General features: G+C 39.7%; 1 protein-coding gene across 7 annotated transcripts in view; it reads left to right on the plus strand.

The window, feature by feature from the left end:
* The window catches only part of cax1 (cation/H+ exchanger protein 1), a 62,685-nt gene that overhangs the window by 16,538 nt on the left and 27,362 nt on the right, over positions 1 to 18,785 (plus strand). For 4 of the 7 annotated variants that reach the window (XM_072562851.1, XM_072562855.1, XM_072562858.1 and 1 more), the window contains 6 exons: positions 2,155 to 2,271; positions 4,790 to 4,851; positions 6,619 to 6,798; positions 8,044 to 8,250; positions 9,538 to 9,640; positions 10,618 to 10,759. In XM_072562851.1, coding sequence (XP_072418952.1) covers positions 2,155 to 2,271; positions 4,790 to 4,851; positions 6,619 to 6,798; positions 8,044 to 8,250; positions 9,538 to 9,640; positions 10,618 to 10,759 — 811 coding nt within the window. The remainder of the gene's footprint in view (positions 1 to 2,154; positions 2,272 to 4,789; positions 4,852 to 6,618; positions 6,799 to 8,043; positions 8,251 to 9,537; positions 9,641 to 10,617; positions 10,760 to 18,785) is intronic. The other 3 variants (XM_072562852.1, XM_072562853.1, XM_072562854.1) reach the window with 3 other exon arrangements.

Below are 18,785 nucleotides of genomic sequence, written 5' to 3' on the forward strand. Positions count from 1 at the left end.
TTCAACTTCCCTGGAGATTGTTGCTTGGAGCATGGGCTGAGTATTGCTGGCAGCACACTGAGCACGCTATCTTTTGGCTGTAAAGGTGCTGATTCCTTCTACCACCATGTATTCTAACTTTTGACTCTTAAACATTTCATTAGCTGAGCTTGACTAATTCAGCAAGCTGGAAATCTAACTTAGGAACCGGGCATGCTGTCTTGAAAGTACTACATGAACAGATCCTAACTTTATCTGAAAAGCCTTTGTGAAACCAGGGATTATAATGAGTTGACGATAACAGTAGGCACTTACTGGATTAGTGGAGCTGGAAGAGCACAGCAGTTCAGGCAGCATCCAACGAGCAGTGAAATCGACGTTTCAGGCAAAAGCCCTTCATCAGGATAACAGTAGGCAAGTTGTTGTAGGGAATCCTGAGGGACAGGATGTACATGTATTTGGAAAGAGCTGAAAAATGTGTTGCTGGAAAAGCGCAGCAGGTCAGGCAGCATCCAAGGAGCAGGAGAATCGACGTTTCGGGCATTTATTCCCGAAACGTCGATTCTCCAGCTCCTTGGATGCTGCTTGACCTGCTGCGCTTTTCCAACAACACATTTTTCAGCTCTGATCTCCAGCATCTGCAGTCCTCACTTTCTCCTATGTATTTGGAAAGGCAAGGACTGATTAGGGATAGTCAACATGACTTTGTGTGTGGCAAGTCATGCCTCTCAAACTTGATTGTGTTTTTTTATTTGAAGAAGTAGCAGAGAGGATGGAGGACAGAGTGGTGGACATGATCAGTATGACCAGTAAGTGTTTGGCAAGGTTCCCCATGGGACACTGGTGAGCAAGGTTAGATCTCATGGAATACAGGGGGAGCTAGCTATTTGGATACAGAACTGACTCAAAGTAGGAGACAGGGTGGTGGTGGAGGGTTGTTTTTAGACTGGAGGCCTGTGACTCGTGGAGTGCCATGAGGATCGGTGCTGGGTCCAGTACCTTTTGTCGTTTTTATATAAAATGATTTGGATATGAGTTTGAGGTGTAGTTGGTAAGCTTGCAGATGACACCAGTTGGAGGTGTAGTGGACAGCAAAGGAGGTTACCTCAGACTACAATGGGATCTTGATCAGATGAACCAGTAAGCTGAGAAGTGGCAGATGGCGTTTAATTCAGGTAAATGCACAGTGCTGCATTTTGGGAAAGCAAATCTTAGCAGGACTTATACACTTAATGGTAAGGTCCTAGGGGGTGTTGCTGAACAAAGACCTTGGAATGCAGGTTCTTAGCTCCTTGAAAGTAGAGTTGCAGGTAGATAGGATTGTGAAGAAGGTATTTGTTATGCTTTCCTTTATTGGTTAGAATATTAAGTACAGGAGTTGGGAGGTCATGCTGTGGCTGTACAGGACATTGGTTAGGCCACTTTTAAAATATTGTGCAATTCTGGTCTCCTTCCTATTGGAAAGATGTTGTGAAACTTGAAAGGGTTCAGAAAAGGTTTAAAAAGGATGTTGCCAGGGTTGAAGGATTTGAGCTATAGGGAGAGGCTGAACAGGCTGGGGCTGTTTTCCCTGGAGTGTCTGAGGCTGAGGGGTGACCTTATAGAGATTTTATAAAATCATGAGGGGCATGGATAGGGTAAATAGACAAGGCTGTTTCCCTGGGTTTGGGGTGTACAGAACTAGAGGGCATAGGTTTAGGGTGAGAGGGGATATAAAAGAGACCTAAGGGGCAACTTTTTCACACAGAGGGTGGTACCTGTATGGAATGAGCTGCCAGAGGAAGTGGTGGCTAGTACAATTGTAACATTTAAAAGGCATCTGAATGTGTATATGAATAGGAAGTGTTTGGAGGGATATGGGCCGGGTGCTGGCAGGTGGGACTAGATTAGTTTGGGATATCTGGTCTGAAGGGTCTGTTTCCAGGCTGTACGTCTCTGACTCTGACAGTTTTTTTTTAGAAAGTTTACTGCAGTATCTGCTGTGACCTCCCCAGCCTTTAAAATTGTGCTGGTTTGTTTCGTACAACTGATGGCACAAACATTGGCTTGAGGCTAGAATGTGTGCCTGAGTTGCCAGTGTGTTCACATTGGCTTGCTTTGCAATGATTGAATGCACCCAAAACCTTTCTATCTGTGGCCCACTGTTGAATTCTCATCCACTTCTTTTTCTTTCAGGATCTCTGTTTACCTTTGGCAACCTATTGTACGTGCTGTTGTTTGGATGGTGGGTCGCCATGCTGTACCTTATAATTGCTATACTTATGTTTGTTACAGTTGTGGGCATACCTCATGGTAAGTTCTTTTTGGGCTGTTGAACTTCCTGTACAAATAAAGGGCCTCCAGCCCTATCCTGTTTAGGGAGCTGTGATACACTATGCATACGCATTACCCTGTATTGACCAAGGGCTTGGTTTGCTTAGTTTGCAATGCAGAGCGACCCCAACAGTGGGTTCAATTCCTGCACCAGCTGAGGTTACCATGAATGACTCTCCTTCTCAACCTCTTCCATCCCCTGAGGTGTGATGACCTTCAGGTTAAGTGACCGCAAGTCTCTCTGAGAAAGCACCCCTGTGCTCTGGTAGAACTGTGGCAAATTTACTGCCTTGACCCATTGTTGATGGTGGTGTTGGTGTTCTCTTCCAATGTTGTATGTTCAAGATGTGAAAGTGTTTTGATTTTAGTATGTTCAAGATAGCTTCATATATGCCAGGATTTCTTTCAAGAAAATGCAACCTTTGAAATATTATGTGGTACATAATGAATTGAAACACAAGAAAGAAATTGTATGGCACCTCCATTTCTGTAATTAGGCTGTTGCTGTTCCATGTAGCATTAAAATAGGAGCACTGGACAGCTCCCATGGTGTGACGGGAAGGGGCAGAATGTGGTCTCCATTAATATAAGTAGAAAAAATTCTACCGAGTCCAAGATGTTGGTCATAATGAGCGTTCACATCAAGCATTGAAAGGGTCAGTTGTATGGAATTCTGCTGAAGTCTAGCTGGAGTGATCCCAGGTACAAGACTAAGCTGAAATTTAAATTGTTTTTGTACTCTGCAGTTGCTATGCCTTTTTAAAAGTTTGATACCTCATAATAATTTTACAATAAGGTAGATAGTCCAAAAATTAGTACCATGTGCTCAGGAAGCATACATTGCCCCAGTAATAAGCAAATCCTGTTGAAGTTTGTCTTATTATACAGTTTCACAAGTCTTTTTGGCTTTTTGTTTATTTAAAAATGATCCATTACCTTAATGTTTTTTTTCCTATTCCTGTCGTTTAATGATGGAATGGGGTAAGCATTTGGCATATCTGTTGTTTACAACAGCTGGCTGGTAAATTACAAGATCATAGAATGATAGTATAGGAAGAGGCCATTTGATTTGTATTGTCTATGCTATCAATTTACCTAGTCCCTTTTGTCTGTTTCTTGGCATTTTAGTTCCTTTTAGATTAATACTTGGTTCCTTTTTTGAAAACAGCAACTGAATTTATCTCTACCACGCATCTGAGTCGGTGCATTCCAGATGCTAATCCCTTGCTATTTTTAAGCAATGCCATCAATGTTGATATATTAAGTGACTATTTTATATCCTAATTCCCTTCTCATTAAAACATGAGTGATGAGTGGCCCATCCTGTTCCTATTAGGAATAGTATGTTCCCAATGGCCTCTTGAGTGTTTATCCCATTATCATTATTAACAACCTATTGAAAGTCTTTCCTTTTACTCTGCTCTTGCCTTTATTTGACTGCTACCCTTTGGCATCCATTTCTGCAAGGATTTTCTTTTCAACTCAATTAACCATAAATTCTTTGTACTTTGACTCCATTTTATATACTTTTTGTTCCCATTTGCCTGACAAAAATCCAATCTTTTTGGAAAGGTTTAACACTCTCTCCTTGTATATAGCCATTTTTTTCCCCAAGGGAGATGATAGGTGAGGAGAGGGAGGAAGGAATCCCAGTTTCTGGTACCCATTAGATGAAAATTAATTTTAATAGCTTGGGTTATATTCTCTGTCGGAGAGAGTTGGCGCTCGACCCATTCTGAGAGCATTGTATATTGTTCCTTTTATTTCATCCCTCTTCTGTCTGCAGCTCTGGTGATTTTTCTCTTTTTAAAATGGTTACTGCTTCATTCCTCGTGTTCTCTTAATCAGCTGTTCCTTAATGGGTTATCCCCTTGTGTTCTTAGACCTAATTTTTATTCCATAGTTGTGACTTGAACTCTGCTCTACTATGTCTCCCTTGTTGTAAATTGGATTTCAGTCACCTGGAAATATATGCAGCCTCTGGTCTCCTAACTGACTTAATAGGACTCTTTCCACTATATTTAGTTTTAAATCAACCACATTTTAGCCTTGTTTGCAGCTCAGTATGTTTCCATAAAAGACACCATGGATAAGTGCTGTTTGGACCACCTTAGCTCATTCTATATGAAAGGGAAAACTTTTTAGTTTTCTCTCTGCTGTCCTTCCCTCAAATCTTTGGTAACTTCAACTTTGTTGGGGTTTTTTTTGTCTAAATTCCTATTGGAATAAAAACTGAAAGCACTGCAGATGCTGTCAATCAGAAACAAAAACAAAAAAAATGCTGGAGAAGGCTCGGAGGATGGGTCACTTGACCAAAACATTAACTGTGCTTTCTCTTCTCGGATGCTATCAGACATGCTGAGATTTTACAGCAATTTGTTTTTGTACCTAAATCGGAATGGTTGGTGACTTACCAGTTTTAAACTGGCAAGGGGAAAGACTGAACATATTTAAAGTTTTTTTTTCTTAAAGTAGACCTTGTCATTTCTCTTGACAGGGAAGCTGTGCTGCAGTCTTGCTGGCTATTACTTCTGGCCATTTGGGAAGGTAATTCAAAAGGTAAGATGTTGCGCTATGACTGGTGTAAACACATTGTACATTGCAAGCAGGTATTCACCAGACTTAAAATGGGCTACTACATTCTAAAACCAATCTTGCACATTTCGAGGAGGTCTATTTTTCACCAGAATGAAGTGGGTTGGTTCTGAAAGGCATGTAGCTCAGCTGTAAGCCTAATTTGTAATGACTAGAGGTCAAAGAAGACTTTTTTTTTAAAAAGGAAATTTACATTGCACATTCTAAAATCTAGGAGAGCCAAACTAGATACCAGTAGACTTCTACCTGACATACATTCAGCTCACAGACTCAATGAAACCTGAAGAATGTTTGAATGGCAGTACTGAATTAGCCTAATGCTGCCATAGCAATTTGTAGATAACATCTGTCTCTTTCCTAAAGGAAATGACTGAACCCAGTTGTGATTTTTTTCCTTTTTCCCCCAGTGGAACAAGTGATTTGATTTTGTTTTTATACTTTAACCTAGAGTCCAATGACTTGTTGCTGGAATTAGAATATCCTCAACATCAATTGTAGTGCAATCAATAGGCTACCAATTGTTCTATTTTTGTTCCCAATGACTGTTTGATAATCTACTCTTGCTGAGCTTCACTAATGTAAAATTAACATGCCCTTTATTGAAGCTCTGAATTAACCATGGTCTGCTCTGTCACTCTGGTAAAATAAAATATATTTTAATGTTGTATAAAATTTTAACAATGACAACACTCCTAATTCTGCAGAACTAAAAGTGCAGAAGAGTTTAATTAATAATGCATAACAGATGTAAGGAACCACACCTCTCAATTAATTACCTCCCCTTTTAGACTGGTGGACTGCAGGTCTAACCTCTTGATCCTGTTTGGCATCCTTTTTTCTTAAATTGAATAAACTGATCTGGATCTTACAAGCCTAGTTAAGGAATCCTTCTGGTAAAATCTTGGAAAGTTGAAGCACGTGACTATGGATTCTCTATTTAGATTTCAAAGCTAAATGAGATTGGAATTTGAAGGTAAAAATATCCATTTTGCAAATTGGATGTATCCATACAAAATATGTCAGTTTGTGAGCTAAATATTCATTCTTTTGACTTTTCATTTCAATACATTTTTCAAAAATTGTATATTATTGCAGTCAATGCAATGGAGAAAACAATTGAATTAGCCCAGGGAGATCCAGATAAATACCAGCGAATATTAAACTTCAGTGGTGAGACTAATCAATTACATGGACTTTGTACTGCAGTTCAATGGAGGTCTGCAGACAAGATAAAATTTCACCACACAGGTCAAAGTACAAATGAACAACTCTCTGCAAAATTGTAACATTGTTGTAAGACTTGCATGTGATGGAGAGGGTGAACTGATGGTAGTCACATCTACTTTTGTTGACTATCTACGTGAAAGATTTCTAAACTTTATAGACCAAGGTATGAACAGTCCAGAGTCTGAGTTGAAACCCGATATTGCATTAAAAGCTACTTTTTCAAAATGCTGTCAAGCTTTCCTGAACAATGGAAAATTATCGGCCGTTATGTTTCCCTTGCAGGTTGGGATTGTTCCAGAGCTTTGGGCTGATGAGTATTCAGCCTTTAACTTGTTCTTTTCCACCTGTAGCTCTTAAATTCTTAGATAGTTCCCATAATCTTTCAAATAGTGACTACTTGTGGCATGAATCATGCACAGTAGATACTAGCAAACAATGATTTGAAGGTTGTGATACCACCAGGAGTACTCTGCTTTGAATTGTTCATTTGTGTGTCTAATGCAGAACCTAAATGATTCCACTGGATCTTTCCAGCCATACTTATATCCTAGGAAAAGCAGTGTTCGATTTCATGGTGAAGACATTCCTGAGGCAACTGCGGTGGAGACAACCAACCTTCTCGGTGTTACTGAAAGGATTGGGGATGCCTCGTTACACACCACCTCTGCTGAAATTAAGTACTGGGTATGTTAGCTGTTTAAATTTGGCTTTTCAGTACAATAGATAACTTGGTCAACGTTTTTACTTTATTACTCTCCCTGGGGAGTAATATTTATTATAGAAGTAAGTTTCTATGTTGAATATGTATTGTAGAATTGAAATAATAAAGAGGAAAGTCAACTTCCATAAGATATTTAAATCCTAAAAGTGGGCTGTTAAGATTGGATGTTGATCTGATACTTCAAGTGGTTCAATATTCCCAACAGAAAATGAAGGAAAGGTGGACTTGTGCTCGCTTGACTTTCCAAAGAGGTTCATTTCAGCCTGTTCACATTTGGAAAGTGATAACAAACTAAAGGGCAGTCAGTTGCATCATGAGGTTAAGAAATTCTATAAATTCTACATTTTAGCAACTGCAGTGATTTCATATCACTGGTATAACATTCTCTGCCTGAATATTCCATGATCATGCCTACTTTGTTACAGGGCAGGTTATTTGCTGCTTTCTCCTAAATGAACATTGTGTTGCTTGATATTCTTGTGTCGCTGGCTTTGTTAACGGCTGCTGTCATTCCATCTGCATCCTTAATGTGTTGTTTGAAACCCAGCTCAGCTGATGTCACACACCAAGCTGTGTTCAGGTCTCTGGACGTGTTACTGTAATTTCTCACTTCAAAATGATGTGTTTCCTGTGGTACTGCATGATAAAATGAAGTGTTAGGTTGGCAGAATGTGTTCTGATGACTCTGAAGACTTTTTCTTTGAGTCATAATGCTTCAGACATTTGCCCAAAGTGAAATTTATACAGGTGGCCTTGGTCAGTAATTGAAACATAATGGTATTGTAGGGGAGTAGCTAATCTCGTTACACTCTATTCATTTTTGTCTCCTGTTGTTTAAAGTATGAACAAAATTTAGATTTTTTTTTCATATCAAAATGTTTTGTTCAAATTGGGAGATAATTCTGAAATTGGCATTGAGAAGTAAATTGGATTATTAAAGTTGAAACATTTGAGCTTTGAGTAGAATCCTTCAAGGGAGGCATTCCTAGAAGAGCAGTTGGTGAATCAAGCATCATTACAAAATACTGTTGATACTGAATATCTGAAGTTTTAAACACTAAACCAAAAATATTGTCAGTTTGACAAAAGGTCAGTGACCTGAAATGTTAATTTCAGGGAGACTGCTAAATGTTTACAACATCCTACTACTTGTTTCAGATCGTGTTTTTTTTCTTTTGAGAATTAACCTGTTTCAATCTCCTTTCCAGCATCGTCCTAGCACCTATCTATGGTTTCTTCTGGGGTATCTGCCTCTTGTGCTTGTCCATGGTCTGGCTTCCTTCATTGCCTGGATCCTGGTTATCACCATTCCAGTAGCCAAGCTAAATGGCAGAGCTATTGCTGTTGTTCTACTGATCCCTCCGGAACAGCTGCAGATCAGACAGCCCAAGAGGGTAAAGAATATTTCTAGCAATGTGAGGTTTGTCCTGTTGAGTTGCATGTGAAATTCAAACTAAGTTGGACGAGACAGACTGTTGGATGCATTCTTACTTTTTGCCATACTAAAGGTTTTTTTGGGGCCTAGTGTGGAGAAGAACTTCCCTCATGTTGAGCATTCATATTACTAGTTCATCCCATGTACTATTTTTGGTGGTGAATATGACTCATCCTGTTCATCATCTGTTTGCATAGTGAGTAAACTATTCAAATCTATGCACATATTCTGTTTATGGAGAAGATGGTTAGAATATAATTGGGGTTAAAGTAGTCTCTTGGCTATACAAAGTAATAGTTAAACAATACCTGGAGTATTGTGAACAGTTCTAGGCACCACATACTAGAAGGATATACTAGTCTTGGGAATGCTGTGTCAAAAAAGCTTTGTAACTACTCAAAGGGTTAATTGAGGAGAAGGAACACAAATGAAGATTATTTTGTCATTTTAAAAAGCTAAAGGGTGACTTGATTGAAGTTCAAAACTTGAGAGAAACAGACTGGATAGATGCAGAGAAACTATTGCTTCTAATGAGGGAGTGTAAAACTAGAGTCTAAAAGTGAAAGTTGGATTTTAAAAAAATTGTGTTCAAAGGATTGTGTAGATTTGGAATTTTCTTTTGCTCGTTTATATAAATAAAAGTCATGGATTATTTATGACCCTGTTTAACTACAGATTTTTGGGATAAGTGCCTTTACTACCGTTCCTAGGATAGCCATCTGCCAGCTTTATAACAGGGTGATTTTGATTGAGATAACATTGTGCTATTATTGTTCAGGGTATTACCAAGCTGCCTGGTATGAGACAGGATTTGCAAATGCCAAAGAGCTAGTTTTGTACTTTTATTTGTGAACTTGAGTCAGGTTTTCCACTGCTGACAATTTTTTTTAAGCTGTTGAGATTCTAGTGCTACGTGACTACTTGATGAGACTCTTGTTTTTGTATAAATCTACCAATTGTTAGTTATGCAGGAGATTGTATGTGTATCCCCTTTCCATACCTGTACTATAGCAGTAATGATATGCAACAGGCTAAAAGTCTTGGATTTTAAGTAGTGACTGTCTGAAATTGATAAAACTCCAACTCTTCTGTTAACTTTCTTAAGAATTGGGTATAGTTCTTTAAAATTAGACACTTTAAAGCAGACTGCCAGGGAGCACTACTTTTTTCCCAAGAAACAGAGCATGCTTTTCATAAAATCTTAACATTTCTATGTAAGAATTTATGCAAACTAATTTTGCTGTTTCTGTGTCTCTCCTTGCTGCAGACTGAAGTTCCACTGGATGGAGAAGTGGTCCTCTGTTGTTACCATGCTATGAATTTCTACTATTACAAATATACTGTGGTTGGCATTAATGTATTTGCTGTGAGTATCCTTTGGTTCAGTGCAGGCAATCATAACTAAAAAGAGCAGCAGGCAGAGTAGTCATTATCTATTGTAACAGTAAGGTTTTTTGGTTAGTTATTGACTCTTCCAATTTCCCTTTGAATTAATCCTGTTCTAGGCTTTTTACTTTTTCTCGTTGTCCAAAGATTTTGGGCTATTTCCCATCTCAGATGTTTTGAAGTGGCTTTGTGACCCAGTTTTAAAGGGGTAATAGAAGCATAAATGTCTTTTTCTCGAGGAAAATCTCACTGATTTTTAACCTGCAATTAGCAATGCTGTACACGAAACCCACTGCCTTTCTACTTAACGCTAATCTACAGATGCCTGGAGTGGAGTTTCCATATCAGTGGAAATTGAATGGAAGTTGCTGACTTGCCGCGAGTGAAGTTGTTACCACAGTTGAGCCATTTGCTTGACTTTGTGTACACAATATACTTCAAATATATTTGTCAAATAAACATCTGTGACCATTCATTCAAGCAATTCAATCACAATGATTGCAGTGTTTAATCATTTTTATTGAGAAATGCACAGAACTGGCTAAAATCCACATGCATGCCTTGTGAACTGAATACTCATGTGCCCAATGACTAATGAAAAGCCACAATAAGTCCAATTTAACCATATCTCTAAGGTATTAGTTCCAAGCAAATGGAAACAGTGAGAAGCTGCCTTCCCCCTCCTCCTCTCCACCCCCCCCCCCCCAAATGAACCTACAGCCGCCCCCCTTCCCTCCCCCCCCCCCCCCCCCCCCCCCAAAAATGAACCTACAGGATGAAGATTGCAACATTGAAAATGTTGTTCAATACTTCTAATGTTTTAGAGCCTTGGATCTGGTGACTAGTGGGAGGCAAGATGTGGGCAAGAAGAGAAGGAGCATTTGGTCAGTGCAGTATCCTTCTATGCCTATTTGCTGACTGAGGTTTCCTGTTCCAATTATTTCTTTAACTGATTCTTCAGATCTGCTACCTCTAGTAATAGTTGCTCTGGTGTTGGGTTATGGAGATACAGAGAATCGCTATGCCAGCTCTCATGTGAAATTTGCACTTTCTGTCATAGCCATTGTTCCTTTGTCTCATTACATTGGGATGGCAATTGCCAGGTAAGTGGGACTTTGTTTTTCATCTAAAACACTTATAGCATAGAAATGGGTCATTTTGGTTTTATCCACTGTTCTTAACTGATTTTATCCACAGGAGTCTTTTTTTTTCACCCAAATTATCAAACCAAATCAGTGCATTTTGTTTTTGCTCATAGACCACTTTGTCTAACTTGTTCAATGCATCATACTAATTGCCCCATCAACACCTTGTGAATAAGTTTCATTTTCAATGTTTTTGAGAACTTCAAAGACCCATCATGGATTGTGCAATCCAATGTAACTGGCAGGAGTATTTGAAAATTTAGTTGCCTACACAGCTGGCACAATTGGACATCTGCCTAAGAATTAGGTTTTTTGATCAACACATTTGCTAATGGAGTTTGTAGTGGACTCCCAGGCACGCTTCACTGGCAACATCCACTCTGATCATTTATCTCTGCTGAAAAGGATGTGAATACGGTAAGGATCAGTTTATGCTTTACTGTGATGCCCTTTGTGGCTGGTGGTTACAACTTGGGCCACTTGGGAATCTGCTGGTGCCATGTCCTTGAGGAAAGATTAGATCTTCTGTGCTGTCTTTACTAGAGTTTGGGAGAATTGTGATTTAATTGAAGTGTAAGATCTTGGATGGTCTTAACAGTGTGGATGTGGAAAGGATGTTTACTCTTGTGGGTGAGTCTAGAATTTTGATTTGTCCTTTCCTAGACGAGAATTTTTTTCTTTTTGAGAGCTTTATTTCTGATATACTGCCTCATAGGTGTTGAAAGGTGGGGTTGTAAGTATTTTTAAGGCTAAGGTGTATAGATTATTGATTATGGTTGACAGGAATATGAAGTTGGAATACAAACACTCCAGCCATGACCTTACTGAATGATGGAACGGGTTTGAAGGGCTTCCTTGCTCTGGAGTTAATTAACTTGTTTATCTTGAATAGTCTTCATTTTATTGATTTTGATTGTAAGCTCCACTAAGCAATGTGGCAGTCTTTGCAAATTATTAAAGAATTTAAGTTCAGCTTTTTTAAATGTAAATAGTGAATAACTCAGAGATTCCAGTACTAGTTTTCAGTAATTATTTGGATTGCAAATGGTTTTGTTAATCCCTACAGTCAGTTTTGTTGATAACTTGCTGTCCATTTGCTATTTTGTTTCCTAAGTCTCCATGTTTTAACAATCTTTTGGTCCTGAGTCAAAGTAGTAATCTGTCATAGGCCTTATGAAAACTCTTATTACTATTAGGCTTGTCTACCTTTTCTTTCCTAACTTTCAATAGCATTGTTGAGCATAACTTGCTCTTTTGGAACTCTGTGATAACTTTATTTTATTTTCAGTTTTTGCATTTTTATGATCTGTTTTGGGATTCCATAATCTTTTTCCACCATTTTAATATTGCCCAGCAACTTATAATTTAATTTAACATGTTCCATCACTTGTAAAATACAGAAATCACCCTAGCTGTTTACCAGACATTTCTTCTATTTTAATACTCTTAATCCTGTCCAATCTTAAATGTCTGTATCATCTGATATCATGCCTGCCATGTTGGGAAGTTCTGAGATTGAAGTAATTTTAATATTTCTGCTATTTTGGTGAATTTCTGCAGTGTATGTTAGGGACAATGATGTTTACCATCTGTGTTGAAGGTAGACAGTATGCTAATCAAACACACTGCTTTGCTTTGTCCTGGGTGTTGTCAAGCCTTTTGTGTTGGAGCTGAACTTACTAAGGCAAGCAGGGAGTGTTCTATCATACTATTGATTTGAACTTTTGTAGAAAGTGCGCAGGCATGAGAGAGAAGTGGTGTTACTTCTCGTAGAAATTCTAGCCTCTGACACGCTGTTGTGTGGTGTAAACATTACTTGCCACTTAGCCTGGATGATGTCCAGGTCTTAGTGTTTGTGGATGATGAATGCTTTGGTATCTGAGGAGTGGGAATGGTGATTGGCGTGCTCACGTAACTGCACATGTTTAATTCTGACCTTGCGTTGTGATGGAGGAAAGGTAATTTGAAGCAGCTAAAGATGGTTGGGCTGAGGATACATGGCTTTCTTGAGAGCAAATCTCCTCCCCTCTCAGATATACAGTCATAGCAGGATCTCTTATGTCTAAGATGTCCTATCTGAGCTTTTTCCTATTTTGTCCAAACTTGCAGGATTCAGCGAAGTGCCTGATGTGATAACATATTAATCAATGTTTCTGCATGTCTTTTCTCCTCCTCCCTCCTCTTTCACCACATCCCACCAGCCTCCCAAAAATACTTTAATATGCCCATTGGAAATTTGTTCTGTTTGCTAATTTATAGTTTTTGTGGAGTGGGGTCAGGGGTGAGATAAATTCCAGTTACATTGTTCCATGCCCTGCTATGAAAATCAAAACATTTCAGCCATTTTGACTCTCCCAGTGTTTCAATATTGCAGACTGCTTTTGTTTAAACATTCCTTGCAGTTTCTTTAGAGCTCTGGAAATCTGCACACTTTTTTTCAGCAGCACCATTCTTATCTGCTTTGGGTGTCAGTTTACCAGCACTTGCAGCAGAGGTAAAGGTCACATGGCTACAGCATGACAGTCAATGCAGAAAATATAATTGAATTTCTCAACACCTCAGCACTGTAACACTCCACAACCCCCTTTTTAAAAAAAAATTAAATATGTCGTTATTTTCTGTTTTTCTTGTCAAATTGGACAAGATCGCATTTTCTCCTTCCCATTTGCCAGATTTGTTTTCAATTTGTCTGTCACTTTGTAGACTCTATCCTCGAACATGCTTACCCACCTTTTTTGTTTGTCATCAAATAAAGTTAGCTACAATATACTTAGTATCTAATCCAAATTTAATATACATTAGATTTTATAAATGGCTGAAGCCCCATTACTGAAACCTTTGGCACCCTTCTCGTTACAGTTTGCTAACCTGAAAGTGACTCACTTATCCAAGTTTCCTGTTTTGTTGGTTAATCCTCTGTGCATGCTTATGACCCCCAGAGCACAAGCTTTTGAGCAGTTTCTTTTTGGGGCACCTTTTTCTTTTAATGAAATGTCTTTTTGGAAATCCTTTTTGTTCCACACTTCAGATTTTTGAAGGACTAAGTTTATAGAACACACAATTTCCCTTTGTTATCAAGCAGTGTGTGGTTTTAGGATTTTCTAATATGCTTTCTTAAAATTCAGAAGGCAAAGAGAAATTCTTTTTTTTGTTCCCTGTTTGCTTTGGACCATGTTTATTATGTTTTGTAACTATTTCTAGTTTTCATGTTTATTTTGAAAAACAATATATTTCTCCTGGCCTCTGATCATCATTTCCATGTTCATTGTTATATTTCTGTTTTGAAATATTTCTCAATTTATTTCCCCTAGTTCCATTACTGCCTCTGAATAAGCCCCTCTAACTTGGTCTTTATTTGTTTTTGTCTTAAACCTAATGTTGTGAGCACTCCTTCATTTTTGTATTTGGAAATAGTTGTAAATGGGAACAATCCTCACCAGCTGATGAGTTTTGGTTAAAAAAAATTGTTGCACTGTTAAGTGTCTAATTGAAGGATGAAGTGCTGTACCTTGAGCTTTTGAGGTTCATTTGGAAGAATGTAGGAGGTGTGAATGGAATAATTGATGGAATGTTGCACAAACATGGAGATGAGAACACTTTTTTAAAAATGTGCGTTTTGTGCACTGCCTCATCCTTCAGAGATAGATATTGTTTCAATATTGTTTCTTACTGAGTGTTACCAATAAGCTGCTTTTGCCCTAGAGAATGTGTTCTACTGTTGCTACTTCCTTTTTTTAATAATAGTTTTCAATCTTTATCGAGTCAAAAGCAAAACCTTACCTTTTTCCTCAACCTCAAAGAATAAATACAGATACCATTTGTGCATGTTCCAGAGAATGTAAAGTGGCTTTTTTTCTAATTCTGGAATTTTGCTTGCAGCTCACTTTTTAAAAGGGGAGAGGGAGGAAGCCGTTTTGTTTTTTTTTGGTGATCTGGTTTAAAGATACGTCTCCTGGTTTGTTTTTGTTCTGTCATGTGGTGTAAGTGGTTTCCTCTTGATCTGAACTTTAAATCTATCTGCAAAGCTTGCTGGCTTGTGTTAAGTAGCATTTGCATTGTGGATCACAAAGTTGGGACTGAATTCCATTTTTGTTCCATGTATTGATTCCCTAAAATATAGGCTTCCTAGTAGTTTTTCTTTGTCCTCTCCCATTCCTCAATTCCATGAATTCTCTAACAGTGCAAAAATGTTCTTGGGTTGGGGGGGGAAACTAGCAAGTTAAGCCTTTATTTTCATATGGGACTTGTATCTTTTGAAAAGTTTGGGGCTACTATGTTGTGGCCATAACAGACATGGATTTCACAGGGGCAGGAATGGTTGCTTGACATTCCAGGGTTTAAACGTTTAGAAAGAACAGGAAGGATGGAAAAAGAGGGGGTGTAGCATTGCTAATCAGTGTATCACAGCTACAGAAACGAAGGTTGTTGAAGGTTTGTCTACCAAGTCAGTATGGGTGGAAGTTTGAACAGCAAGGGAACAGCCACCGCATTTGGGGGGTTTCTACAGACCACTTGATAGCAGTAGAGAGTTTGAAGATCTCATAGGCGGGCAGATTCTGGAAAAATGCAGCAGTAGCAGGGTGGTTGTTATGGGTGATGTTAACTTTCCCAATATCGACTGGAACCTCCTAAGTGCAGATGATTTGGATGGAGCTGTTTTTGTCAGGTGTTCAGGAGGGTTTCCTTACTCGGTATGTAGACAGACCGACAAGGGGCGAGGCCATTTTGGATTTGCTGTGCAATAAGCCAGGACAGGTGTCAGATCTTGCAGTGGGAGAGCACTTTGGAGAAAGTGATCACAACTGCCTCACATTTAACATAGCCTTGGAGAGTGAAAGGAGCAGTTATCGAGGGAAGATATTTAATTGGGGAAAAGGAAATTCTGACACTATCAGACAGGAGTTGGGAAGTAGACTGGGAGGAATTGTTCCACCGAGGGCACAGCAGACATGTGGAGACTATTTAAGGAGCAGTTGTTGCAAGTGATGCACAAATTTGTTCCTCTGAGACAAGTAAGAAGGGGTTGAGATTAAGGAACCTTGGATGACGAGAACAGAGGAACTTTTCGTCATAAGGAAGAAGACAGCTTACGTAAGGTGGAGGAAGCAAGGATCTAGCACAGCTTCAGAGGATTACAGGCTAGCTAGAAAGGAGCTCCGAATTGGACTGACAGCCAGGAGGGGGCACAAAAAAGGCTTGGCAAGAAGGATTAGGGAGAACCCAAAGGCATTTTACTCTTGCATGAGGAATAAGAGAATGATCAGGGATAGTGGAGGGAACTTGCGCGTGGAGTCTGAGTAGGTAGGGGAAGCCTGAGTGTTTTTGCTTCCTTTTCACCAAGGAAAGGGAACTTTTTCTAAATGAAAACTTAGAGGAGCTGAGATACAGTCTTGACCAGATCAAGATTGAAGTTGATGTGCTAGAAATTTTGGAAAACATTTAAGATAAGTGTCCAGGGCCAGACCAGATTTATCCTAGGCTGCTCTGGGAAGCGAGAAAGGAGGTTGCTAAGCCACTGGCGAGGATATTTGCCTCCTCACTCTCTGGAGGATTGGAAGGAGGCAAATGTTCCTCCCTTCGAGAAGGGTAATAGGGAAATCCCTGGCAATTACAGACCAGTCAGTCTTTCGTCTGTGGTCAGCAAAGTTGTAGAAAGAATTGAGGGATAGGATTTATGACTATTTGGCAAAGCATAGTGTAATTAAAGACAGTCAGCTTGGCCTTGTGAGGGGCATGTCATGCCTCTCAAATCATCTTATTGAGTTCTTTTGAGGTGGTGTCAAGACAGGTTGGTCGAGCAGTAGGTGTGGTGTGTATGGACCTCAGCGAGGCATTTGATAGGGTTCCTCAGGGTAGTCTCATTCATAAAGTCATGAAGTATGGGATACAGGGAGCTTTGCCAAACAGATTCAGAATTGGCTGGCTGACAGAAGGCAGAATGTGGTTGTAGATGGGGAAAGTATTCTGCCTGGAGGTCAGTGTTGAGTGGGGTAACACAGGGCTTTGTTCTTCATCATTTTTATAAATGACTTGGATGAGGAGGTTGAGGGGTGGGTTAGTAAATTTGCAGATGACACAAAGGTTGGAGGTGTCGTTGATAGTAAAGCGGGCTATTGCTGGCTGCAGCGCAACATAGACAGGATGCAGAGCTGGGCTGAGAAATGGCAGATGGAGTTCAACCTGGATAAATACGAAGTGATGCATTTTGGAAGGTCGAACTCGAATGCTGATTATAGGATTAAAAGACAGGATTCTTGTCAGTGTGGAGGTATAGAGGGATCTGGGTGTGCAAGTACATCTCTAAGTTGCCACCCAAGTGGATAGGGTTGTTCAGAATGCATATGGTGTTTTGGCTTTCATTAACAGGGGGATCGAGTTTAAGAGTTGAGGTTTTGCTGCAGCTCTACAAGTCCCTGGTGAGGTCATACTTGGAATATTGTGTCCAGTTCTGGTCACCCTACTATAGGAAATATACAGAGGCTTTAGAGAGGGTGCAAAGAAGGTTTACCAGGATGCCGCCTGGACTGGAGGGCTTGCCTTTTATTATGAAAGGTTGAATAAGCTCTGACTTTCTCCCCTGGAGAGAAGGAGGAAGAGAGGAGACCTGATCGAGGTGTACAAAATAATGAGGGGAATAGATGGAGTCAACAGCCAGAGACTTTCCCCAGGGTAGGATGGACTGGTACAAGAATTCAGTTTGAAGATATTAGGAGGAAAGTATAAAGGAGACGTCGGGGGTAGGTTCTTTACGCAGAGTTGTGAATGCATGGAATGTGTTGCCAGCTGTGGTGGTGGAAGCAGAGTCACTGGGGACATTTGAGCAACTGCTGGACATGGATAGTAGTGAGTTGAGGGGTGCGTAGGTTAAGTTTATTATATTTTACATTGGGATTAAATCTCTGCACAACATTGTGGGCCAAAGGGCCTGTTCTGTACTTTTCTATGTTCTAACTTCAGGATCAAGGTCCATCAAGATGAGCACTTTGGATTTTCAGCACAATAAAAATAGCTTTCCATATTTAAATTGTATTAAATGAAATCGTCACCTGTAACACTGTGGAAGTAGTAGTGATGTTTTCATCCATGCATGTGCACCCCTCCTGTAACATAAAATGTTAGAATAGTGCAGATAAGAGATTCCTTGACATTAAGCCTGTGGCAAGTCCTTTCTGAAGACCCACTCCCTCTTCCCTCTTTCTTTCCCCCCCCCCGAATATTTCTTGCATGATTGCAATTTTCAAGTATTTATCAATCCACTTTTAAAGCTGCTGTTGAATTTGTTTTCACCACCCTCTGGTTTTTATAATGCTATGATCAGTTGTAAACTGCAGATTCCCATACCTGTTCCTAACAATGGCGTCTCTAGGGTAGTGTCAACATCCCTAAAATCTGTGCTCGTGCAACTGTTTGGAACAAATACCCATCATTTTTCCCCTCTTGATTAGTTTCCCTGCTACTTGCTTTGTTTGCTCAGGCTATTTATTTATTTTGGCCAGTTCTCCATCTGTACATTTTATAGCGAGCAGGTCTCTTAGCGTCAGATGTATAGCATGGAAACAGACCCTTCGGTCCAACCCGTCCATGCCGACCAGATGTCCCACCTGCCAGTACCCGGCCCATATTCCTCCAAACCCTTCCTAATCATTATACCCATCCAAATGTCTCTTAAATGTTGCAATTGTACCAGCCTCCACCACATCCTCTGACAGCTCATTCCATACATGTACCACCCTCTGCGTGAAGAAGTTGCCCCTTGGGTCTCTTTTTATATCTTTCCCCTCTCACCCTAAACCCTCTAGTTCTGGACTCCCATACCCCAGGGAAAAGACTTTGTCTATTTATCCTATCCATGCCCCATAATTTCTTAAACCTCTATAAGATCACTCCTCAACCTCTGCTCCAGGGAAAACAGCCCCAGTCTGTTCAGCCTCTCCCTATAGCTCAAATCCTCCAACCCTGGCAACATCCTTGTAAATCTTTTTTG

Source organism: Chiloscyllium punctatum, chromosome 44, assembly GCF_047496795.1.
Source record: "Chiloscyllium punctatum isolate Juve2018m chromosome 44, sChiPun1.3, whole genome shotgun sequence".
In the NCBI taxonomy this organism is placed as follows: Eukaryota; Metazoa; Chordata; class Chondrichthyes; order Orectolobiformes; family Hemiscylliidae; genus Chiloscyllium; species Chiloscyllium punctatum.